This window comes from Dromaius novaehollandiae, chromosome 4 (assembly GCF_036370855.1).
Source record: "Dromaius novaehollandiae isolate bDroNov1 chromosome 4, bDroNov1.hap1, whole genome shotgun sequence".
In the NCBI taxonomy this organism is placed as follows: Eukaryota; Metazoa; Chordata; class Aves; order Casuariiformes; family Dromaiidae; genus Dromaius; species Dromaius novaehollandiae.
Genome location: NC_088101.1, coordinates 35852254 through 35877616, shown reverse-complemented (window position 1 = coordinate 35877616; position 25363 = coordinate 35852254). Strand labels below are relative to the sequence as shown.

At 39.7% G+C, this 25363-nt stretch overlaps 1 protein-coding gene across 13 annotated transcripts in view; it reads left to right on the top strand.

Annotated features, from left to right (window-relative positions):
* Nucleotides 1–25363, top strand: part of INPP4B (inositol polyphosphate-4-phosphatase type II B) — a 400661-nt gene that overhangs the window by 188853 nt on the left and 186445 nt on the right. For all 13 annotated transcript variants that reach the window (XM_064510757.1, XM_064510756.1, XM_064510754.1 and 10 more), the window contains 2 exons: nucleotides 611–835; nucleotides 2583–2627. In XM_064510757.1, coding sequence (XP_064366827.1) covers nucleotides 611–835; nucleotides 2583–2627 — 270 coding nt within the window. The remainder of the gene's footprint in view (nucleotides 1–610; nucleotides 836–2582; nucleotides 2628–25363) is intronic.

The window sequence follows — 25363 nt, the reverse complement described above, 5'->3', positions numbered from 1 at the left end:
TTGTTCTTAGAAAATTTGATCATTGAGCAATTAGGCTTTTGTTAGGCAGAAGAGTAAAAGAGCCGTGGATAGTCATGCAGTCACAAGCTCCCACATACAACCTGTATGGTGCTCACGGAGGAGCTGTGTCATGCTAAATTATCTCCATGTACTGATGAGTGGTATTCTGGCAAAGATGAATGAGAGGCTGAGCATAAAGGGCAGGGCGAATAGAAGAAATGATGGACACGTTCATTTTGGTGAATCCCACTGTCTCTCTGTCAGAAGCTGGTCTGCCGCCCCTGCTAAATCAAATTCCCGTTGAAGTTAGTTCTGAGAGCTACCTGCTAAGCTGCGCAGTCTCTACTAAAAAACAATTTCCCATTTCAGTGTGATTCTGCCACCTAGTTTAGCAGCACGTTTACTGCTTTTGGGACTGCTCTGTAGTGTAGGCTTAGTAGTGTGCTGAATGGGAAAGGGCAGGGGGGCTGGTTCAAGAGGTAGACGAGGTGCCCAGTTCTGTGAAGAAATAGATATGTGATGGCTTTAGTTGTATGTGACATCAGTCTTGTCATGATCCCCTCTCTGTATCTGAGTTCCTAAAAAGTGTGTTAATGTTCCCCGAGTGCAGAGTTTCAGAGTGGAGAACCAGATCTTTACCTTGAAGCTGCATCAAAGCCAGATTGTGAATCCTGGGCTGCAGCACTTGGAGAAGCAAACTCGGAAGGGTTGCGGAATAAAATTCAGCAGCTCCGGAGGCTGATCATGGAAATCAAAGAGGAGAGGTCAGCAGACGAAGCACGGCAGTTTGTCCCTTCATCGCAAGTAGACAGTCTAGGAGAGCCACAGTTTACAAGTAAGTGCATGTACTCCTGCTATTGTGCGGTAGAATAAAAATGCCCCAGAATCTGTAAGCGGCGCATGTTGTGTCACTACCAGGCTATATAATGCAGTTTAAATTGTTGATTGACAATGCACCGTAGTAGAGGAAGCAAACTGATGAAGATTTTCTTTAAATATCATTACTTGATATATTTAGATTTATGCAAATAGCCCCCTTCAGGGGAACAAATGTGTGATTACAACGTTTCTGACTTCTTTTCCTCCTTTTTTTTTTTTTTTTTTTTTTTTTTTTGAGCTTTAGGAATTGTTCTAAATATCCTTCTCTTCTTTTGTGACCTGTATGAACATATAGGCTACTGCTTAAAGTACAGCCTGATAACGTTGATGAATTTATGAAGGAAGCTTTAGTGATACCTAAGTTAGTATCACTGAATTGTTCTTTATGATATAAAAGCACCTTGGGAATTTGTAAGCACCTAACCATATGTTGAGGCACGTTTGGTGCGCGCCTCTGGGCTGGGCTGTATTGTTATGCACTGCACTTCAGCTGCCCTGTTACTTAATCAAGTCTGTATCCAGCACACTCATAAAACCCATAAACATGTTGCAGACCAATATGCTGACACTGTTAGTGGCAAGATTCAACTCTGAGAAATTTGTGGTCAGAGAAATTGCTATAACTCTATTGAAAAATAAAAAAATCTTATTTGTTATTTTCTACTGACCAAGGCCTTTCTAAGCTGTAATTTTCCAGGTCAGATTTGAATTATTAGCTATAGTAATGAGAACAATGTGAAACCAGGCCAATTCTGCAACAACATGTTTTCATGGAGCATGAACAGCTATAAATTATTTTTTGAATTTGTAACAGAAACCTTGCCTTCTAGTCTATACACCAGCTCAGTCCTTTCTATCTGACCAATTTCTTCAGTACTGGCAGGTACTTGGTAATAACGTTCACTGGAGGCAATACATAAACTTCAGCATAAGACAATTTCATTTCTAAAAGGTTCATCCATATTGCAGTTGTTATCCACCTACTTCCTGTGGAGGTTGAGCAACTCAATATTATTTAAGTGCCCTTCCTATGTTTCTCTTATTGGCTAGTCTTGCAGTTCTGTTTCGCTCCTACACCCTAGGGCAGTAATGGTATATGCCCTTTGCAGTAAAATATTCACCATTAGAGCATAATTCAGAAATGGAAGGAGTTAGTCTACATGTTTTCCTGAGTATCTGAGAAAAGGAATTTCCTTTCCCATGTGCTTTTTCTGATTGAAAAATTGTTGTGGTTTGATTTATATGCATATCAATAAAACAAGGATATATTTTACTATATTAACCTGATTTATATACTTTCATAAAGCATACTTTGTTTCCTTCTTAATGTGATGACATATCCATTTAAAATGAGTTGTTAGAATTGACATTTTTGTGACAGATATGTAGATGGTTGTTCTGATTGAAAATCTTAAAGTACACATCCATGAGAGTTTCTTTTTTTTCTTAGTTTCCTTTCCCAGCAACAAGTAGTTTAAAAAGAAAAAAAAAAGTCATCTTCACAACTGGTTTCTTTTCAGATAAGCATTTTGTGAAAAGATCTTTCACTATGAGTTTTTAATGTAAAATAATACTTCACCAGTAATGGCAGGTAGTTATCAATGTACGAATTAGGCATGTTAAACTTTCTAGTACATATTAAAAAGCTAGATATTGAAATCAAATTATTTCTAATTAGTTTTTTTTTTTCTTAATGTTAAAAGGTATTCAGAGAATCGCAAATGAACCAAAGCTGGAGTTCAGTCTTGGTAAGATATAACTTTGACTTCTCTTTGCAATGAATTGCAGTGGGGGTGAAGAGTTTGTGTATGTAATGCTACACACTATGACATAATGCTTATTAAAAATGGAATAAAAAACCCTGATGCCTTTGTGTAGGAGACACTGTGCATGTGTCTCTGTAATACTGGCATTAGATTCTTGACTGGTTGAAATTGCTTAACATCTGTTCAGTTCTATAATGCTGTGCTGCTTTACTATGCTGAAAATCTGCCCATTAGCTTTATATGGATATTGTTTATGAAATGATATTGATTTGGGAGCCAAGAGACTTAAGGTAACTTTTTTAGAAACCATATCTTATGCAGAGAGAAGTACTGTCAGTTTAGTGTATATGTTTTTTAAAAGTATTGATTATTACTTTGTGGAGAAAAGTTGATATAAACATTCACCTGATTCTCTCTTTATTCTGTTGCATTCTATTGCATCAGAGCTGTGTTTCAGGAGATGCTCTGTCAGTTCAAGCCACCCTCTATTCAGAGGTACACAGCATGATTATGATTGCTCAGGAGGTCCAGCAAGCTAATTTGAGTGATCATGGGTTTTGTAGTGCAAGATAAGGATGAACTGAAAAATTAATTCCTTGCCTTACAATTAGCTAGATAGGTGATGAAAGAAGGTGTCTAAATTATTATTGTTATTTTTTTCCTTTCACTCCCTGTTATGGAGTCTGGTAGCGCCAACTTATTAAATTAAATAGCTTTTTGGTCGATATTTTCATTACCTCTTCATTTTCCCAGTGGAGAAAATCATTAAAGACAGAAGAGAATATACCAGTTTATTGAAGTTAAAGATGCACGATATTTGCAGCCTCAACAGTGTGTCATTTAATAAGGAAAAATGCCAACTGCCATTACACTTCCAGTGCAAAAACTTTTATTTGAATCTTTCTAAAGATTAAGTGAAATTATTGTTTGCTTTGGAAAGGCTAACTACAGTAATTTGATATCAGAAATCAAAATAGTAGCTAGGTTTGGTTGTTTATTCCCTACAACTGTGTACAGGAAAATTTCACAGCTGCAAGTAAAGTATCTCTTGAAATAGCTGAAGCTATATGTTGCATGCATTCTGAAAGAATACTTGTCCAATTTGGTGTGACTTTTGCATTCATATAACCTGTTAATGTGCATCTCATGTTATATAGCTGTACAGTGAGAAATTTTTAGGCGGTGCTATTCAGTATCTTTCTGATATGTTTACTGTGATAGAAATAATATAGTCAATACACTTTAAAATATCTATTGCAAAGTTTCAAGAGGGAAAGTAAAAAAAAAAAAAAAAACCCAAAAAACTGCAGAAGTTTGGGCAAAAAATGTTCTACTATTTCCAGATTATCACTTCTGCTAAGTAAGTGCCGCCCCGCTCTAAGTGGACAGGAATGTTCTTTTCTATCAGTGAATGGGTTTAGTTGTGCAGCTTGTGCGCGTGCATGAGAGAGAGACAGACTTTTTTGGGGGATATAATCCGATGCTCACCAAACTCCACTGTTTGAAGAGTTTAGAGGATGGCCAAACAAACCTCCCTTGGCAAACCCCCCAAACACAGCCAGCAAAATGCCCTCGGTGACCCGGCTGCAGGCTCTTGTGCTGCTCCTTCTGTTGGTGGAGCCTGTCTCCTTGTCCACTCCTTTGAACCGGGCTCCGGTTGGCTCTTGTGCTGCTGCAACCAGGCTGCTTTAAAAGATGATACCCTAAAGCTGTGTCCTTGAGGGCAGATACAATCATTTTTTAGATTCCTGTAACTATATCAGGGTTGTCTTACCTGTATGTCTTTTTAAACTTAGATGGTTATAGCAGTACAACTTTGAGGAAGTTTTGTACAGGGGCTACTTCTGCTTAAGTTTTGCAATAGTTTGCACAGAAAAATGGCCTAGTTCTCTGTCAGTACTAGATCTAATTACCAATTACCAAGATATAGTAATGGTTAGAGGCCAGTCTAACTTTCTTATGCCTTTCTGTAAGCATTTTGCAGGTGAAGTGACTGTAGTATTGGGGCATGGCTGGTATGTTGCCGTGCTGCAGTGACACCAGTCTCCCAGACTGACCCAGGTGAAGGGTGAGAGAGGGAGGAAAGTGTTGTAGACAGTGAGTGCAAATCAGATGAGCCATATTTTGGGGTAAGCTGCTCTTGGTCATCAATGTGCCCCAGTAGGTAAAAGTGTAAAGATGCTGTAAAACCACTTTCAGGCTTGTTTGGGCAGAGCTCTGTTAGGTGTTTGCCTGCGGTGTCCATATTTGTGTTTTGTTGTTTCTAGTGGGAACTGATGTCCTGTGGGCTTTTTTGCAATGTTATTGATTGAGTCATTGCAGCTCTATGACTAATCACAGGAATTAAACTCTGCTGTCCAGGTAACAAGAGTAACAGTGTAAACATTTTAGTTTTGACTGGTATTCCTGGCCATGCCATATGTCAGGGATATCTGACAGGATAGATAACCTTGCAAAGCTCATTCTTAGTGGCATGCTCCTAAAACAGTACCTAACACTTAAGCAAAACACACATCAGAGGAATCCCCCTGAAGTGAGCAAGTGGTCCATGGAAGACTTCAGTTTATCAACAACAGGCATCTTTCTTCCCATACTGTGAGCTTACACATATCAATATCTACTAGATCCAGCTGCTCACCACCCCTACGTTGTTCATACATATGCAAATGCACGTGCCCACAGCAGCCGCCTTGCCTTGCACTGATGAGCGTGCTGTGGCCCAACCGGCCTGCTACCATCTCTCTGGCGAGGGCAGCCAGCATGGGCTCTGCGTGGTCTTCCCCCCGCTGGTAATTCAGCGGGTGGGAAGGGGCTCTTGTCCTGCCCAGCTGGCTGGGACAGCCATCTGGGGAGGCCTGCAGTGCCTCGCGTGCCTGGTGAGCCACGGGGCTGCCCCTGGGCAGGCCGGTCGGCTGAGCTCACCTTTTGAAGGCTTGGTTTGCATCAAGTAAGCCTCTGAGCAATGTTGTCCAGTATCCATATTGAAACCGTGTAAGTTGTGTTAATTTTAACAGTAAGTAAATAATTAAAAAAATAAGCAACTTTATGTTATTACTTAACATCGTGCTTAACTTATAAGCCCTAACAAGGGCTTGTGATAACTGTTCATGCATGAGTGCTGTGTGTGAGGGAGTTTAACCACCTTCTATTCCCTGTGGGTAAGAGAGTGCAGGCGAACACTCGCAGTGATGCACCTGGTGTGCTGAAAGTTCATACACTGGTCTACTTCTCAGTAACTTGTCTGTTTTTCTATAATAGTCCGTTTAAACGTTAGTGAAGTGTGTGTAAAGCATTTCTAAGGAAATTTGAGCTAACACAACAGAATTTCTTAGTTCTGGGGAAGCTGACATTAACTCCTAATTTATGTTTGTAAGTACAGACTGTGACCTCTAAGCAGTGTTCACAGTTGCAATAAACATACTAAAAAGAGAAAGGAAGAAAGTACATAACTTCATGCCTAAGAGGAAGGAATGTGAAACACCAGCAGATCTGCAGAGTGAAGCATTTCATGTTGACAGCCTTGTGTCCATGCTATATGCACTTCAGAGGTTTCTAGCTCTGGGTTTCTCTTGCTCATCCTGTGGAGCACGTATCATGAGCAATTGTGGTACATTAGGTGCACGCGCTCCTGGAATACATTTTTGGTTTAGTTGCATCCAAAGAGGGTCCAGTTTGTGCCCTTCAAGAGTTCTGTGTGAGGCAACCCATGGCATGGTCAGCCGGGGTGGCAGGGAGATTGGTCACCAAATCTTGCATCACTGTAGGTGCTATTCAGCTTGATTATGTTTGTCTTTGGCATTCAGAATTCGGAAGTCAAGTCCAACAGTAAATTTGTAATAAGCGATAAAACCAGTCTCTAGACCAGGAATCACGGCTTATACCTGTAACTTTGTTCATATAATATTATTTATATGATGTGTGTTAACTAGAAATTGGACTCAAAAACAATATTATAAATTTATGTATGCAGGTAAACATTTGCTTATATCAGTTAATATATACACATTTTTAACTGTAAAAATTTACTCTGCAGCTGTTACCATGTAATTATACTTCACAGCTCTTTTGTCATTAGTGTTTAGTTGGACAATAAATAAACTTCATAAATGGAATTCAGCAGTAACTAAAATAGAATATAGCTCTTCAATATTATTTGGGTACTGTCTAATTCACTGGACTTATTTAGGGATGGTATACCTAAAGGCTCGTCTCATGTGTTTGAAGTTCTGATAACGACATTTTAAAATAATGCAAGTCTTACTAGAGATTTGTATTCTGGTACGGTAGCTAACTTGCTGCGTTCTGTATCCATAACACTATGGAAATTGTTTTCTTTATAAAAATGTCAGAAAAAATCAGTGATTTTCTGTGGAGGTATTTACCCTGATAAAAACTCTTCTTTGGCTTTTAGAAGATCAAAGTTTTTCACAGTTCAGATAACTTAGTAATAAACATACTGTTTGTGGCGAATTCTAGCTTTCCATCACAATACACTCAGCATTCTCTGGAGCAAACTTGATTTTATTAATGTTCCTTACTTTAGAGTCAGAGCTTCCTTTAGACTCAGGTTTTTGATTTTTAAATTCTTGAGGACTCTTTGAAAATATGACTTTTTGAAGCTTGTAACTGTTGGGAATTTTTTGTGTTTTGAACTTTATTCCATTGCTTGGCTTTTCGGGTCATTCTCTTCCATTCCGCATGCTTTTTCAGGAAGCACCAGGAGGCAGAGAAGTTGTATCACATGCCATTCTGTGCGGGGTGATGAGTGGAGGGCAGGAACAGAGCAAAGGGAGAATAAACAGATCTTGGACCTAAATAGCTGACTGATGCAACAAACCCTGAAGCTGATAAGAATCTTTCCCATGACTTTGAAATGCACAGGGTCAACTCTTCTACAGATGTTTCTGTTGGAGTTACTATTTTTGATTGCCCTAGCCTCTGAGTCCCACAGCTGACTAAATGTGGCCTAAGCTCCTGACTTCACATTTATTTCAGTGTAACTGCTTTGTGAAATGTGAATTTTGCTGAAGTATTGTTTAATAGTAAAGGAAAATAAATTACAGTATGTATAGACGTGAACTTTATTGTGAAGTTCTCAAGAGCTTCAATCTCTAAAGCTATTTGCATTTACTTGAAGGAGAGCTAATAAAGCAGTGTAAGAAAACTCAACTGGAAAACTGAGGGAGTTAGGGCAGAAGGTTCAATAGGCAGTGAAAGTGCTCAGAGATGAGCTCAGTAGTGAATATGATGTTATTAACATGGAGAAATATGTTTCAAAAATAAGATCTAAAAGGAAAGTTTGTTACCCCTTCAATATTCAGTGGAATTCATTTTGGTATGTTTTGGTGTCTTTGAATTTCTCTAATTGGTTAGAGGCATGAAAACGCTATGAGAGCAAAAGATATCACAGTTTGGGTGTAGTGTAATAATCTAGATGTATCGGCACATGTTGTAGATGTACTCAGATACTCGAATTAGTGAGAATATCTGTGTAGCATCTCTGAATATTTTTGGTCTCTTGGAAGATGTCAAAGCTGTGAAATTAGATGGGCTGTCTTATTGCATAACCTCTGGTTACTTTTTAAAGGATAGAATAATGTAAATCTTGCACAGTTATGTCATTTTTCAAAATCTTACTGAATAGCACACAATCATAGCTCCCGTAGTGAGTGAGGAGAGTGAGGAGCTGATAGACTTAAAACCTAAAAGTTCTAGGGCGCTTGTTTTTCCATTTTCCCAAGTAGTGATTTGATGCAAGAGCTGTCTACCTGTAAATGCAGAAGTTTGTTTTTTCACTGACATGTTTTTTTCAGAGTAGTATTGTGATGGTGCTTCAAGAGAGGTCATTAAGCAGATGTAACTGCACGCTAAGCCTAAATGATACACTGCTGTTGCTCAAAGACCTTGGCTAAGTGACTTCTCCAATTTTGAAATGTAATTTGGAGCTTTTTCAGCAGCAAGTGTTGCTATGAATGATAAGCAAAAATACAGTTTTTAACTGCACAAAAAAGTTGGGGTCAGAGTCCTGATTTTAGCACAGCTTTTCTATCTTGTGTTTTTCTTCTGCCTCCTCATGTTAAGAGTTGAGTGAATAATTGATACTTTGTTGTTTTAGATGAATTAGCAAATTAAAAAAAAAATCATCATACTTCTGAGTAAATGTAAAAAGAAAAGTGATCACTTCTCTCTCTGTGAATCAAATTGAAAGTGTTTCTTTGTGCCTTGTGATGTTTATCTCCCTTGAAAATTAAATGTTGGCCACATTGTGAACAAAAACCACAGAAAAGTGATTTGAGGATGGATTTGCTGAGACTCCACATCCTTCCTTTATCCTCCTCTCCTCCCATCATACGTGAGCTTTTGAGAAGGCTTTTGGGGTTCTGTCATAGCCATTGCCAAATTGAAAGTAACTGCTTTTTTAAAGATCTTTTCCTAAGCTCTGCTCCTCCATCATTGTGCACATCTTCACAAGAAAAGCAACCTCCTGAATTTTATATGCCGCACACCCTGCCAGAGAAAAGGACTTGCTTGCCTCAGTGGTGTGGCCAAAACTATCTGAATCTTACCAGGTTTTTCAGTATGGCTTGGTTATTTTATGCCATTTTGATGTTACAACGTAATTATAAAGCTACTACTGAAGAAATAAAAAGCTAAGTGTATTGGTGTGTTTTCCCTTTAAAATCTTACCTTCCTGTCTGAGTTTTGCATTACTCTTTTGTTATGAGCACATTCATTATCACCCTTGTGGAAGGTTATCCCATCCAAATGCCCTTCTGGTTTCTTGTGAATTCATTTGACAGTGCCAGTCTGCATCCTCTACTTGCCTTCTTTCATATCATCTCTTTCATTATATTTTTTCCTCCCTTTAAGCATAGTGTATTGTATCATCTTGGTTCACTAACCCGTAGTATTCATTATACTTGAATTTTCTTCTAAGACTGTGTTCTCTGTATAAATAATAAGAAAACCAAACCCAGACAGTATTTTTTTTTAAAGGAATACTTTCAAAAACTCATATCCTTCTTCAGTTCTGCCAGGTATCCTGTTGTCTTGATTTCTGAGTACTGGAGAATTAGGCCAGATCTTCAAATCTGTATCTGTAGACACTACTGCAATTTCACAGGTCTATCCTTTGATAACTTTAGAGTAGGAATTGCCTTCATTTGCACTGGAGCCAGAGAGGAGCATGCTGTCAATCCTTAAAAAGTAATCTGTTCTAATTTTATTGCTGAATATGCAAGGACTCAGAAGTCCTCAGTAATGAGACTTTGGAAACTGTTCAGCTAGTGTTCTGCCTGCTCCTTGCATGGGGAGAGAATCTGACCAAAGAGGTCTAATCCAAAATGATGCTAATGCTGAAATACTTTTGTCATGTTCAGATCTGAAATAGATCTGTGTTTGTGTATATGTATATATATTTATGCACACACATTTATATATAAAAGTTTTCTTTGACAACCCATTTTATGTCTAGTATAGCATTACTTTTATTAACTATGTGTTTACTTAGTGTCTGTGTTAAGTAAGAAGTAATTATTGATAGAAGTAGTCAGAAAAGTACTTTCAACATGTCAGCATCCATTGCTACTCAACGATAGACATTTAAGCAGCCACGATATGTGCAAATTCAGATTCTGCATAGGTTATAGAGATTAAAATTCTGTATTACATCTTGCTGTGTAGCAGTTATTCACCACTGAGTGCAGGGGTGTTGATTTGCTCTGGAGTGGGTCAGCGAATATGCTGAACCAGGAGGGTGGAGTAGATCATACTGCTTCAGCATATTCTGCTATGATGGAGTAGAGAAATCACAGGTATGCTAATACTACTAATAAATAGGATGAAGAAGTTTTGGGTATCAACATTAGTGAACTCAGTTGTGTATTTTTTCTGGCAATTTTTTTCCATTCTGTTCTATGAAGTTGAAGTGCCTTCTTTCTGGAAGCTCTTGCTTTTATGAGTATTTTTCTTTGAAATACCAGGAGAAACTAGACTATGGTCTTGTAATGATGACAAATAAGTATAAATCAGAGCTGTCAATAAGGGAAACTTTTACTTTTAATCCAATAGAATAAGGACTTTACAGCAGTGACTCACTGATGTTTTCATATAAATAGATGTCTAGGGATAAACTTGGAATAGCTAGGGCTAATCTGTTTAGAGAGGAGTTTGTAGATATCTGAATTTGAAAAGCTGTTTAACAGTTGAAAGGGTTTTGTGGGATTTAACCATTCTGAGACACAGAGTTTCATCAGAATAGTTCTGGACTGATGCAACAGATAATGGGATTGAATTCTTTGAGAAATGTACAGATTCTGAAATCTTGGGAAGAGATGACAGATTGCTACACTTACAGGGCCAGGGAAAAAGGAGGAGAAGGATGAGAGAGATTTCTTTTTCAAATCTTTAAATAAGATTGGTATGCTTCTCAGTAAAATCAGTTTCTTCTTGACATTGAAGATGATAGTTTGGTGCCTACTTCACATTTTTCTCACAGTTCACAGATGTTGAGTCACATTTTCAAATACCCTCATGTCCAAAATTTCCAAAGGGAAAGGTTATGTGTATGCTGAAAACTATAATGAAAGGTGGAGCTGCCCCAGCTACTTACAACAGCATAGATCTTGGTATGGGTTAATCTATCCTACGCCTAGCTTATAAGGATACTTGTGTTGCTGTGCCTGAACCACTTCTAGTTTCCGAGCTAAAATATTTAAAGCACTTAAAAACTTTTATGTTAACTTGTAAGGCTTATTGAAAATTACTCTAGGAAAAGAATTTGAATTACTTAGGAATTTATAGATATAGGTAGGCATTTGATGTGATTCTGTCAAAATCAGGCTATATTTTATTAATTTCTTGCTTAGGTATTAAAAAAGAAAAATCAATGGTTGCCTAAATTTGTCCCTTAATTTTTTTAGAAGCTTTATGCTTGGTTTCTGAAATACGTTAGGTGTTTTAGTGAATGTGACACAAACTTTTAAATTACTTTGATGTAATTGAAACTTGTTTCCAGGGTATTTTTTTCCTAGTTCATAGGCATGTAGGATTAAAGATAATTTCTTTAAGCTAAAGGGAAGTTATTTTAGGCACATGCTACTCTTCTTTTTCCCCCCCCCCATCCTGCTTTTCCCAAGCATTGACTCATACACCTCCTACTCTGCATACTTTCTCCTGTTTGTCTTGCCACTCTGTCTACTCTTTCCAGTTCAGTTTCTGAAACTCGCTCTGTCAAGTGACTTTCTTGATATCCACTAGTATACCTTTGGTGTGGACCTCTTAGATCTTGTGCACTGTGACTTGGGTTTTTTTTTGTGTGGCCTATTATACCTTTAGGCTCTAGGGTGCTGGGATGGTGGAGGAGGGTGAGTGGAGGGAGAGGTCTCTGCGGCTGGGTGGCTGAGCTGGCAGGAGGGTGACTGTGACTGACCTAGCAGCTCTCTGCTCTGCAGTGAGTTTGGTAGGCAGCATCCCCCTGGGTGAGTCTGGCTTTCAGCCTGCTCTCCCATCATGTGTCCTATATATGTCCACAAATACAGCTGTTTGCATGACTTTGATCATGTAGTTGATACGTGATGAGTGAGATTTCCGTGAGTTGATACGTGCAGTTGACTGCTTTGTGGGTCTGGGAAGCTGGTCCGAATGGAGAGAAGTATTAAGATCCTTATTGAGACTTTAACAGAGATAGCCGCAAGCCAAATCAGCATGAATTATTCCTTTGTTCTTACAGAAAACTGTAACACTTCCTTACCTACAACAGAGATTTGGAAGAGAGTCTTGGCACTGCTGTTTTCTGCTAAGCTTGCCCTGCCTCCCAGGCAGTTGCCATTTTGACTATTCAGGACAAAATTGGTTCCCTCCTTCCTCCCCCCTTAGCAATGCTGTTTTTGTCAGGGAGGCTTGGAAGGCTCTCTGCAAAGTATCTTTAGCCATAGACGCTGGTCTGCTCCATGGCTTGTGGCAGTAAGAATAAGTTACGCTTTTATAAATTCTTTATGACAATGCTCTTCCTGATTGAAAGGCTTTTTGCATTGAATTGCAATATTTGGTAGCATTAAAATATTACATTTTATTTCTACTCAAAAAAGAACTTGCACGTACCACTGAGGTTGCTAAAGAGGTATTTTTAGTGTGTTGGTTGCTGTGTTTCAGCGGCTGAAACCTGTGAAATTTTCTTTGCTGCTCTCCGTTCCCCCTGTAGCCCTGGGAGTTCTCCTAGGCAGATACAAGAAACACGTGGTATTTTGGAAGAACGGGACAGAGCCCCTTAGGGAGCCAAAAGCAATGTTTATGATCTCTATTTGAAGGACTTGCTATATAACTTGCCAGCAGGATTTTTAGGGCCTCTCAGACCTTGCTGTTACTGCCTGGTTTGCAAGTGACTCACGTAATGATCTGCCCCATATGGTGGTAGTAAGATGCCTGTTGCCTTGACCTAGAAATACTTGAGAATCTGTGAGTAATTCCTCATAATTATGTTGAAATTGAACTGTTTAAAATTGTTGCCATCCATCTGAACATAATGAGTTTTAGGGAACTTCCACTCTTGCTTTGTAATGTAATGGTTTATGGTGTATTTAGCATGCCTCAGATAAGGATGTGACAGCAGTCAGAATTGCCTTACTTTTTGGACAGTGAGCAAGTCGGGACTGGGGAGAGCTGAGTAAAAGATAAGTTTTGTGTCTTGGCTTGGGATAATATCTGATTAGTGCTGATTATACTGTATGTGTTTTGGATGTGTTTGTGCCTTTATGTTTATATTTTGTTCTGGTAGGAATGGTTGCATTTAAAGCTTTATTGTTAGCCAGGAATAAAATTCAAATGGTCGCTTTTTAACCTGAGTTGAAATTCTTCCCCTTTCTCCAGTTGTGGAAGAATTAGGTATGACCTTGGGTCAAAGACAGAATAAATGGAGGATGACTGTTGAGTAACTAGGGCCCTTTCCTGCGGAGGGGGGCTCCTGAGATCTGGAGTTTCTTTGGAGGACAGTGGCAGTGTCCTTGAACCAAATTCAGTGACAATTTCATGTAAAATACAGAAATTACCTCTCAAACTCCCATTTTTGTCACCTTTCCCCCTGCTGCCAGTATATAGAAAATATATATTTTCAATCAAAGTGGGGCAGCTTCAAGAGGAGGATTTGCATGTCTGCTTGCGTGTGTTCCCTCATGTGTGGTAACTGGTGACTTTCTGTGGTTTGTAACTCTTCAGGTAGAGGCAGGCAAAGGGATAAAGTTGGACCTAAGCCGCATCTGGCCTCTTTCTGGTTCAGTGCCCCGTTGAGTTAAAGGGGGTACTGGCGCCAATTCTCCTTCCGTCTTCCCGCTGGGGGTGCAGTGAAGGAAATGAGGGGTGATGTGCTTGCGGGGCCGGGCCCCTGCCAGGGCAGGCGCGTGGCGGGCAGGCGCTGCTCGGCGCCGGCAGGGCTAGGCCCTCGGCACGCGCCTCGAGGCAGACTCCTGGCTGCGCCGGGACCGCTTACATGTCTCCAGAGCTAGACAGCCGGTGCGTGGGGAGGCTTACTGTCCTGTTTAAATCTCACTTACAGGCATTTCTGTCTTTCTGTGAGTTTCTTCCTGATTTTTACTGTCACTTCTTGCAGTTGGTCTGTTGCGGCCTTCAGCCCAGCCTGTGAAAGGCTCGGCGAGGCGTCGCCTGGGGAGCTGCTCGCGGCGCTCCCCTGCGTGCCTGCCTCCTCCAAGGCAGCCGCCTCCCCTCGGTCCGGGGCAGGCGCGGGTGATTTGGGAGACGGAAAGCAAGCAAATTATTTACACATCACGGTAATCGTGTAGTTGGTGGCTCTTGTGCAGCGTGGTGATGACTAAACAGCCGTGGAACAGTTCTCTTTTGTTAGGGCAATGATCCGTTAACGGCAGCGTTTTCAAGTCGTTCAGAGCGCGATAGCTCTTGATAGCTGCTTCGGCACTAATGGAGCTGCCCTACCTTAACTGAACGCTTGTCTTTCAAATGGCAGTTGTTAAATACATCTCTAAATATGCCTATAGAAATAATTGCAGTAATGCTTTCATGTTATAAAACATCTCCCAACGGACCTTTTTTTTTAATCCTCGTATGTGGGCATGGAAGTCACATAAAAAGAAAAACATCTAATTAATGGAAGACTGAAGTCATCCTCCCCTTTTGAACGCATTAGTTATAGATACACTTATTTTTGGAAGTTTTGAAATGCACGTCCTGCCGTGAGATTTGCCTTGAAAACGAGGTTGCTCTGCAGGCCCCGAAAGACCCACCGGAGCAGCCGCGAAACCCAGGTGGCACTGGAAGGTCTGGCGCAGCCACGGTGGCTCTCGCAGGCAGCCTTATCTGAGGTGCTGGGAATGGTTTGACTCAAAACAAACAAAATCGTTAAGAATATTTTGTGTCATAGTTCTGCCTGCACCTCCTGCTGATAATAGTTTCCAGTACAATTATGGACATTTTAACTCCTGTGGTGAACTGAAAAGAATTGCACTAAAAATACGGTTATGTGGCATATGAACTGAAAAGAAATTAAAGTCAATAATAAAAAAACCCCTTGAATGTCTTGTGGAATATGTTTGAATGTTCAAAACAAGGTAAAGCTGACACTTTAACCTGAAATCTCTTGTTCTGCTTAAGATATTCCCTTGATTTCTGAGGGATTGAATGAACGTAGAACATCATTAGGATGAATTAAGAAGAATTTGGTTTTAGCACTCTTTGAAGACCAGAATTCTTCACATATAGCAAGCTGAGGATTGGGGGTAAAGATTGTAACTGAAATGCTTTTAAAAACTAAAATATGAGAGCCATATAGTAATGGGCTAGCAGTGTTTTCAACTTTGAGATCTGAATCTGCTCCCATAGAGATGAAGAGCAGCAATATCTACTTCATTCTGCATTTAAATCTCAAATCCACCAGCTGGTCTCTCTGAAGAGATAAATGAAGGACTTAAAAATTTTTTTTTAATAAATGAGTCGAGATGATTTAAAATAATTTCTCTGGGAAGAAAAGAAAGGTTTTTGTTTGTTTTTTTTAACATATATCAAAAATAAGTCAGTTTCAAACATAGTGTTGCAACATATGTAAGTAGCAGATTTTCATCCTTGAAGAAATTCCTGCTGGAAATGACTGTGCAACAATTAATGTCTGACACTTTTAGATTTGTCATAAATTACAAGCTGCTGATCTTCTGTAGATTTGTGAGATAACTTAGAGTAATAGTCAGCATCTCTGAGGAGAGAAGCATAGTGTTGATTTTGAAGAATCTAGAAATATCAATGTGTATGCTACTTAAAGTAGGTTACTTTGAACTAATATCTAAGAGTGTCATGACACCTATGGTCAGAAAGGGAGTTGTCACCCCATATGTGCTGGCGTGCCCCAGTTTTTTAAAGGCTTTGTGTCTACCCACAGACTTCTAATGATTGTGAAGCACATTTTTGGAGAAGTTTAGAAGAAAAGATTATTTTTTCAAGATATGTAGAATGAGGGTCCCTGAGTGAATCCAAAATGCTTGCAAGAGATGAATTCCTTGAAACTCATCCTTTGACACAACCCTTGACCCATGTGGGCTTTTATTTCCCGAGTTTATATCATTTATGTGGAAAGATAGGAGTTTGTATTCATGTTCCTACCCATTGTTTAACCTCCTTATAAAGGAATTATACTTTGCTACCTCATACAGGTCCTCTGCTATTAAAATAATCTCAAATTATGTATCTGAATGGCTGTTTCTAACTCTCCTGAGGAGTAAAGCATTGTCTCTTGCTTGGATCTCTAATTGAGCTATTAATCCGTAATTGCCACCTTTTCAGACAAATCTTACTCATATTGGGATGTCTTCTCCTTTTAACTATGGCCTGCATACAGATTACTTGGCATTTATCATGCATTTGCTGGCTAGAAAGTGTAATTATTAAAGGGCTAAAAGTGATTGTTTTGGATTGCAGAAATCTATTTTCTCACTTGATTAAAAGTGTCTTCCTCTTGTTTACTTTGACTTTGAAGTACTTTTTAGTCTCCTTTCCATTTAGACATTCAAAGAACGTTTTCTGCTCTGTAAAAGATGACCTCTGACATATTGGAGGGACTAGTGCTTTCCTTTCCTCTCTGTTTTCTGTAGAGGATTCTGTTTTTAGAGAGACTCATGGATCTTTTTTTGCTTGCCTGTGCAGTGAGGCTCCTATGCAGTGAGACCCAGTTACGACTGAGGCCTACATGTAGCATCACAACACAAATATATGCAATCATACAGCTCAGTAATAACTTGCCTATTTTTTACAGGTAAGTGCTCTGCCCATTTTGAGCACTCTTTGTGAAGGGGAGAGATCCAGTGCTCAATTCTGCATTTCCTTGGGTGTCTTTTTATGGGAAATGATAAAACTGATCAAAACAAGGTTGATTCCTGACTCTCCAATGGAGACTGCAGCCTTGTAGCATATAAAAGGAAAGCAAATCTTTTCAGCCAAATGAATCTTAAAGGATATTCAGTTATGTACTCAAGTAGTAACTAATTGTTGTCAGTATTTTCATTCATGAGTTACTGATGTTAGTGTAGCTCACTATTACATCTTGTCATCTTGTCACCTTCTTTGTGATTGCTTTTATTATATAACATTTTTGCCTAAGGAAATAATTTTCCTTAAGCATATCTGAATGAATAGCTGCATTCACTAGTAGTGTCTCATGAGCAATAACATGATGGCTACATAATTGGGTATGCCTGTAAATCATGGTATGGCTGGTTCTAGAGAAGTTTTTGTGAACAGGACATGCAGCAGCTTCTGAAACCTGCAGCACTGTTTAGGTGCACCCAGGTTAATGTAACATCAACCAGCCTGGGTGATAGTAGCAGCCTGGCTGTGGGATACTGCAGTCTCGTACAAGCTGTGCAACATGCTTGAGAAGCTGGGTGGATTAGTCCCAACTGCGCTCCAGGCTCCTGCAGCTGGGCTTCTACCTAGAACCCAGCCTAGCTCCTTTAGGGCGGCCTTGAGCACCTGTGTGCTGCACTGTGGTGAAGAGACACCCTGAGCGACTTCGTGTGGTCCACCATGTCCTTGTGAGGCTTCTGGCCTGCTATAGTCCCTGCACTCTGTGTTGCGTGCTTGTGTTCTTCTTTTACAGAAAGTTCATCTCCACAGTATTCTAAAGTAATATTGCACACTGATGATCAAAAGCACAATACTTCACTTGAAGGTTGGTGTATCGGTGCATAAATGCTTATGTGAAGGTATGCCGTGCATGCTGCTATGATAAAAACAGATGTGGCGGATTGACAAATGGTTAGTATGTGCAAGATCTGGCACTCGTTCTCCTTTTTATCTTCTGGTAGTGTTAGTGGTGACTTTTTTTAATTGTGTTATGTTTCTGCAAAAATGTACAGAGCTAAGAACTGACAGTATATGTTTTATTTAAAAAATCCAAAATAAATTGTTACAGGTTCTAGATGTTCACTGTGAGCTTATAGTATAAAGAAATTGATGTAGTTAAAAAGGGAGGTCTCTGTGCTCTTTGATTTTTTTGCCTTTAACTCTTCACCTGGTATTTAAACTTGTAACCACTCTATTTTCAGTATAGTGGGAAATCTCTAAAAGAAATTGTAGTGTTTAGATTTTTACTCCAGTAGATACTTGATATGACAATATTGAAAATGGTGAAGGGGAAAATAGTATTTATTTCCGTTTCCAGGAGATTTAAACCCTTCTGTGATATTCTAAAATATCAACAATGCCAAAATAAATTACAGCTTTGGAATAGCAGTGTCAAAATCCATTTTGATGTGGATATGTTTTGTAGTGTAATAATGTATAGCAAGTTTTCATAAGCCTTCAAGCTTTTTTTTTCTTTTTTTCCTTTCCTCATTTCTCTCACAAGAGAAATGAAGTCACCTTTAGGGCAGAGCATGAATGCCATTAATGAAGGGTACCATTAGCAGGATAGTTCTGGACACAGGGTAAAGAGGATGATTGAAAATTTAAAGCAACAGCAGAAGTTATGCTTTGGTGTCACTGGACACCAAAAAATAAGAGTTCTGTTGTCCTGATACCTACACAGAGTGCTCAGTAAGGAAATGAAATCTTTTCTGAAAGGATTGTTTTTCATACAATGCTATATTTGTTCATAAGAAAAAGTATACACAGACACGTACATTCCCAAATGTAGTTTCAAAAGTTAAAGGAATTTAAAAATACTGAATAAGAGCAGTATATTCCCTTTCATAACTTCAGGAACCAGCTATTCTAAGCAAAGCTAAAAATTCACTTCTGTGGCCTTGTTGCCACTGTGTAACCGAAGTCTAGAACGCAGAGGTGCCGCAAGTCAGCTGTGCGCAACTGGTAAAAAAGCTGGAGGGGCATGATCTGTAGCAATGAACATGCTGGAACCGATAATCTAACACGTTAGTGATCGATTAATGCAGTATCCAAATGTAAATTGCCCTAAATGGATGGCTAGCACAAGCAATCATGCACTTAGCTCTGCAGTGGAAATAGGATGCCTCTGAGAAGTATATTGATCCAGTCAGTCACTTTCCTGAGCCCCTTGCATCTATCATCCTTCAGCTGAATAAATGAGTGGGGATGTGCAGGCTGAATGGCAAGGCGGCAGTATGACGTAGGCCTGCTTTAGTGCGTCAGGAGAACTGAAAACCATGCTGAGGAAATGGCTATTGCAGTGCAAAGGTACGCTCTAAGCCTTTGCATTTGTCTGCCTTGAGACAGTAGGAGGATACAGTTTGGAAGTGCTGTACTTAATGTCCTAGTCCAGCTTGAGGCTTTCAGTAAAACACAAAGGATGCAACAAACTAAAATTTCTCTAGTACTGCAAAATTCGGGGTGGGCAGAACTTGTTCTGAAATAGAACATTTCTGATATTCACAGTGGTAATTTGAACCAGATTTATCATTTCATATGCAAATGGGATTATGAGTGCAGCTGGCATCTCAACTCCTGGGCATGATCACTCCACTTATGCCAACCCTCCGTCAGTGTACGTTTTCTCCCAGCAGCCCTCACTTCTATCTTATTTCAATGATACCTAAAATAATTGTAATTTTTTAGTTGCACATTAAGTGGGTAGTGATTGACATTTTTCCTGATGAGTACTGTTAATGGTTGGGTTGTGGTTTTGTTTTGTTTTGTTTTCCTCCTCCAAACCTGTATTTCTAGAGATGTGGTACATAGCTCTTTCGTTATGCTTCATCTGACACAGCTTCTCTGTCAGGAATTTCTCATTGGACTGTTGGTAGAAATTTTCTTCCCACTGTTGATTGCAGGTATCCCCAGAAAGATACTAACTGTACTATCTATGTGCATTTCATCGAGATATAAATAGGTTACTTCAGCAACCACCTGTATGTTCCAGAGAGTAGATATGTTTTATTTTCATACAAGTGCCTCATCCCCAGAGACAGGTGCTGTCGTTTTGGCCCTTTCTTAAGTTAAAAATCTCTTGAGCTTACTTGGGTATGTGGTCCAAAGGCAATCTTCTCTTTAGAGATTCTTTTCCTTGCGGAGTTTACCTGAGTCGGAGCACATGTGGTAGCCGTTACTGGTAATGAGCGTCCCTTCTAACATATACTTGTTTCATGGCTCTGTAACTGTGCCCTTGTGTTCTGGTAATGTGGGTTTTGGAATTGCTGCGGCTCCATCCTTTCATATGTAGTGTTGTGCTATGAATCGTTTCCCTGCAAGTTGCCATGGGAGTAACTTGGCTGTTCTCCCTAGTCTGTAGGCAGAGGTGTTCTTAGCCCACCAGCGAGGCAAACTGAAGCACTTCCGCTGACACATGAGTGGGTGAACCAATTAATAGTACTTATTTATGATGGGGCGCTAGCTGGAGGGGTGCTCATTAACACCATTCTGGTGTTAATGGCTCAGCCATCATTGAGCAATAGCAGTTCCCAAATATTTGCCTCAGTTGCTTTCAGGCATGTTCCGCCATGCGGAGAGAGCTTCCCTCTCTCACAGTTGCCTCTACACTAACCTAACCCTTTTCGTGGTTCAAGATATTCTTTTGAAGGCTGGTTGAAAGTATTCTTTTCAGCAAACTTGGTTAGGCCTGTTTGTTCATTGGAGGCAAAAGCAGTGGTGAGGCATACTTTTTTTTTTTTCTCCCCCCCCCCCCCCCCCAATAGGATAGAGGGAAGAAAAGTGTGGTGTTTGGTGTTCTGCATATAGCACAGGTCTGAATGTAATGTTCTTTCATTTAATGTGTCCCTCTGTCCGTTCAGTTGCATCTCAGTGCATCAAGAGTCTATCAAGATAGGCTGTATGTTAGGATTTATAAACTAAGTTGCTTTTGGATGACAATGTTGCTGTCATGTTAATGAAATAACAAAAATGAACACTGTATGTTCATAGATGTATATATACACGTGTGTGTACACGCATGTGTATGAGGTACACACTATGTAGCTTCGTCTATGCCCCTTGTCTTCGCATGCTACTGATCTTCTGTTCTGAATGCATGCGAAATAGTGTACTTTGGAGAAAACAGGAGTGTGAGGGTTAATTCCTGTCCCCTGCCAGTTGCTCGGAATCTGTCTTGGTTTGGAAAAGGGGAAGGAATGAAGTCCTGGGCAATTGCATGGTTTCTGTAACTGGTTAGAGAAAAAGCTACCTCGCAGATTGCCATGCAGGTTAATACACAAATTCTGTGAATCCATTGACTCCAAGACCTTAGCAAATGTGCTGCAATCTCCCATCTAACAAAAACAAACAAGCATCGCAATGTCAATGCTATTTCCCAATTTTTTGGTCCAGTCCTTGGCATCCTTCCCAAACAACTCCATGATTGCTGAGCAGAGGATGTCTTTCAGTCCCTCTGCCCATGTAGTCTGTTCTAGCTGCTGGATCTTTCTTGGTTTTGGGAGATGCTGCATTTCTTCTGTTTCTTTGCCAGATTAATTTCTTCTGGCTCCACTGGGCTTCATGCTTGGAGCCATGTTGAACGCCTGGTCAGAATTGTTCTAGTTTTAGGGAAGGTAGATGATGAATTTCCAGACATTTCTGCCTTTTTTTCCCCCCCATTGTTACGTAGTCATTGGGCTTTTTTCATTTTTGTCTTTGTGCTCTACTCTTCCTTACAGGTAATGTTTTGGACATGTCCTCCCTGATTGCATTACTCTGTCATACAGCAAATCTCTACTGTGTTTGCAGCATAAGCCAGTTTTGAACAAACAGTAACCAGTCTTTCTCTTCTGTTGGCCCTACACACACACTGGGAAAGACAGAGAGCAGCCCGCCTGCTAGGGCAGCATAGAGAGCAGTGTAATACTGAGTGTGGCCTGACTTAAGAATCAAAGATCTGCTTCACACAGTTTGATAGAAATTGTGTGCAACGTAGTGGTTGTGGAACATATAAGTTAATAGTAGCTGCATGACTAGAAGCACTTTACTGTGATTTGTATAAGAATAATATTGCCCTATGAATAGTGGAACAGCAACAGTCACGGAAATAAAACAACAATTAAAATATTCCCTCTGTGCCTTTATTCTTTTGAAAATAAGTGTTGAAGGATAACAATGATAGTGTTTTCTGTTTTAAGGCATTTTAAATCGTAAAACAGTTTTATATGTAGACTGCCACACTATGCAAAATTTGTAAATATACATTTGTAAATATACATTTGTAAATATACATTTGTAAATATACATTTGTAAATATACATTTGTAAATATACATTTGTAAATATACATTTGTAAATATACATTTGTAAATATACTCTAGGCCAGTGCTTCCTTTCAGCCATTCATCTTGCCCTACACATAGTGATTACTTTGGTTTCTTTCTTTCTTTTTCTTAATGTATAGTGGATTTTTTTGACATCTTTTTTTCTTTGTTGCTATAAAGCATAATTTATTCCTAATGCAGTTCTTCCTCAAACATTCATTTTACACTGATAGACTGAGCAGAGATGGGCTCACCAGAGGAATGGATGACTCAAGCTTTTCACCCTGAGTCAACAGTCACAATGAGGAGATTCATACACTTTTGGCATGCATGTACAAACTGTCACTTCAGTCCACTGAGTTTTGTTGATCAGTTTTTCCAGAATTAATTCAAGCATAGTGAAATATTGAAAAGTAACGCAACCTAAGTATGTGGTCTGCTTGGGCATAGTTTCGAGGGAAAGTATTGATCTTAGTTACCTGCTTTCACTGTGCTATACTTTCAAGTAAGAAAGCAGACAGGTAACATGCATTTCATGTTTGCTTTGCATCAGTTTCTTTTTGAATAATTTATGTCAATGATGCTAAACGGATGTATTTATACAATGTATAGCTTGTATCTCGGTTTCACAGCCATGCAATATTTCACTTTGAAGAGAGTTGGCTGTTTTTTTATGAAGACCTAAGATTTTCAGAGATATTACTGGTGAAATAGTTCAAACAGCAGTAACAACGCTGTTGGACTGTGGAACTTTCCATCCAGTGAGCAGGATATACCACACTTCTCTTCTTCTTCGCTATTAGCTTAAAAAAAAAAAAAAAAAAAGTTTCGTTAAACCTTTTGGTCGGTGCGTGTTTAAGGGAAGTGGTGCACTGTAGCCCAAACTGACAAATTCTGTCACTCCAAACCTTCTGTCCCCTGCCAGCAACAACCTTATTGAATGGCCTCTCTGACTGAAATCTGGGTAGTTGTGAATGGCAGTAGCTGAATATCATGATAAAGAGACAAATAACTTTCATCAAACTAGATAAATGTTTCATCTTACTTCATTTTTATTTCATTTTTTGTTCTGCACTGGGGGCTCCCAAAGAATTCAGATATTTCATGCTGATATGCCCCATTGGAGAGGATGCACATGAATTATTTTCATGTCAACTCTACCTAGTAAAATTTGAGATCATGTTGCTAGGCTTTCTTTTTACAGGAGGATGATCTAATGACTGGATTTCCCTACTATCGCAGAAGTGAATAGTCTTCTAAGCTCAGATATCACCACGGTGGCGACCACTTAGTTCAGTCTTTTTCCTATTGTTAAAGGTTTTATTAACAGGATGAAAGCCTGCATCCTTGGTTGATAGAAGAATTAGTCATGTCTGGTCAATGTACTTGAGATTTCCCACAGTTAAATCAAACTGTTATTTAATGAGGGATTTACTGCTGTTCATCATGTGACAGTACTTTTGACAAAAGTTCAGCTGTAGGGTTCTTGCCAGAGTTGCAGGCTTTTTTTCCAAAGTTTCTGTCTTTCTGTTTTTTTCCCTCTGATATCTTCCTCTCATCTCTGGTGGTTCATGCAATTGTCCATGGTTAGCCTGCCTTTGGGGACAGGGGTGAAAAATTGGACCATTTCTGCCAGTGTTGCAGCTTGTATTGATGAAGACGACCAGCTCTCTTGGTGTCCCTCTAGAAGAGCATGCTCCAGTGTGCCAGCGAGATGTTCTAAGGACAGAATTACAAGGTGGAATAGCCATTTACGGATTGGGTGGCGGCACAAGATCAGGGTTTTGGGAAGATGGCAGTGTCTGGAAGTTTTGATAAGCTGATTGTGGTTGCTGCCAGATTTATCATTCAGGATCTTTTGGTCAGCTTTTAGGGGGGAGACAGCTCAAATAGGCAGCTGTCTGCCCAACCCTTTGTGCTTTGCTAACTACTTTTCAGTAAACCTACTCAAATAATTCTCCAGGTTGTGTCAAGTAGTGCTGATATTTAGAGTAATTTCAGTAACATGGTGAGCCTTAGAAGCAAAGAATTGTTGGCAACTTGCTGTTCAAGTTTGATGCTATAATGTCAGCTGTTCATAAAGACTCCAACGTGCACAAGCCTTTATTGTTATCCCACTTTTAGCACTAAATTATGATAGGATCAGTTTGAGACTGTCTACCGAGAGAGTTCATTGGCAATCTAGGTTTAAGCAGAAACTGCAAAGTATTCCTTGAAGGTTAAATTTAATTGTTTCCTCCTTCTCTCTCAACTGTTCTGGAAGAGCAGCAACAAAGCTTCAGCCACTTTTCCTTTTATTTAGTCCCCAAGCAGTAAATCCAAGCCCAAAGAAGAAAAGTGTAAATGAAGCTGAGTTGGCCTTTTGCGTGCACCAGAGGTTTCCTTGCCTTGGCCTCTCATCAGAGCTGCGTTTGCTTGCTGTGAGGATAATCTGGCTCACCTTTAAAATGGTAAAGGTCAGCTGCACCGAGGCAGCCCCCAGTTGGCAGTGACGCCCAGGAGCTGTCCCCAGCTCTTTCTGGATTGTTAGCCTCTACAAAGCCATAGGCTTTTCTTTTCCTCCCTCAAGCTTCTAGGATCCCCGTGTGATTTGATGCGCCACAGAAAACACTAGATAGATCCCATCGCAGTGTTCACTGTAGCGTGTTCCTTAGTAACGACAAGGTGGATGGGTTTTGCTTTTCAGCCAGCGCATGTCCCACTAGTCCGGGTCCGCTCTGCAGAGCAGCTTATAGTGCTTTTGTTTCTTTCCTGTACCAGAAGATACAAACCAAGCTAATCAGTGATAGCTTTTAACTGATTTAGAGTGTCTTTAAAATAGTCAAATTCTGTGAAGTTTGTCAGGCAAGAGGTGACCAAATTAGGCTGTTAAGAGAGGTGTTGTGGCGAATTAAATGAAAGCTTATGTAAAGTTACCTGCTCTGACGGTGTGTGTTAGTGCGTGCGCGCACATTCATATACAGGAGCTGATGAGCCTCTGTCAGGGAGCTTTGCAGAAGCTGCAAATATGTTTAGTGGAAACGAAATCTCAGTTGAGTTCTGCAGCATGTGACTTCCTATT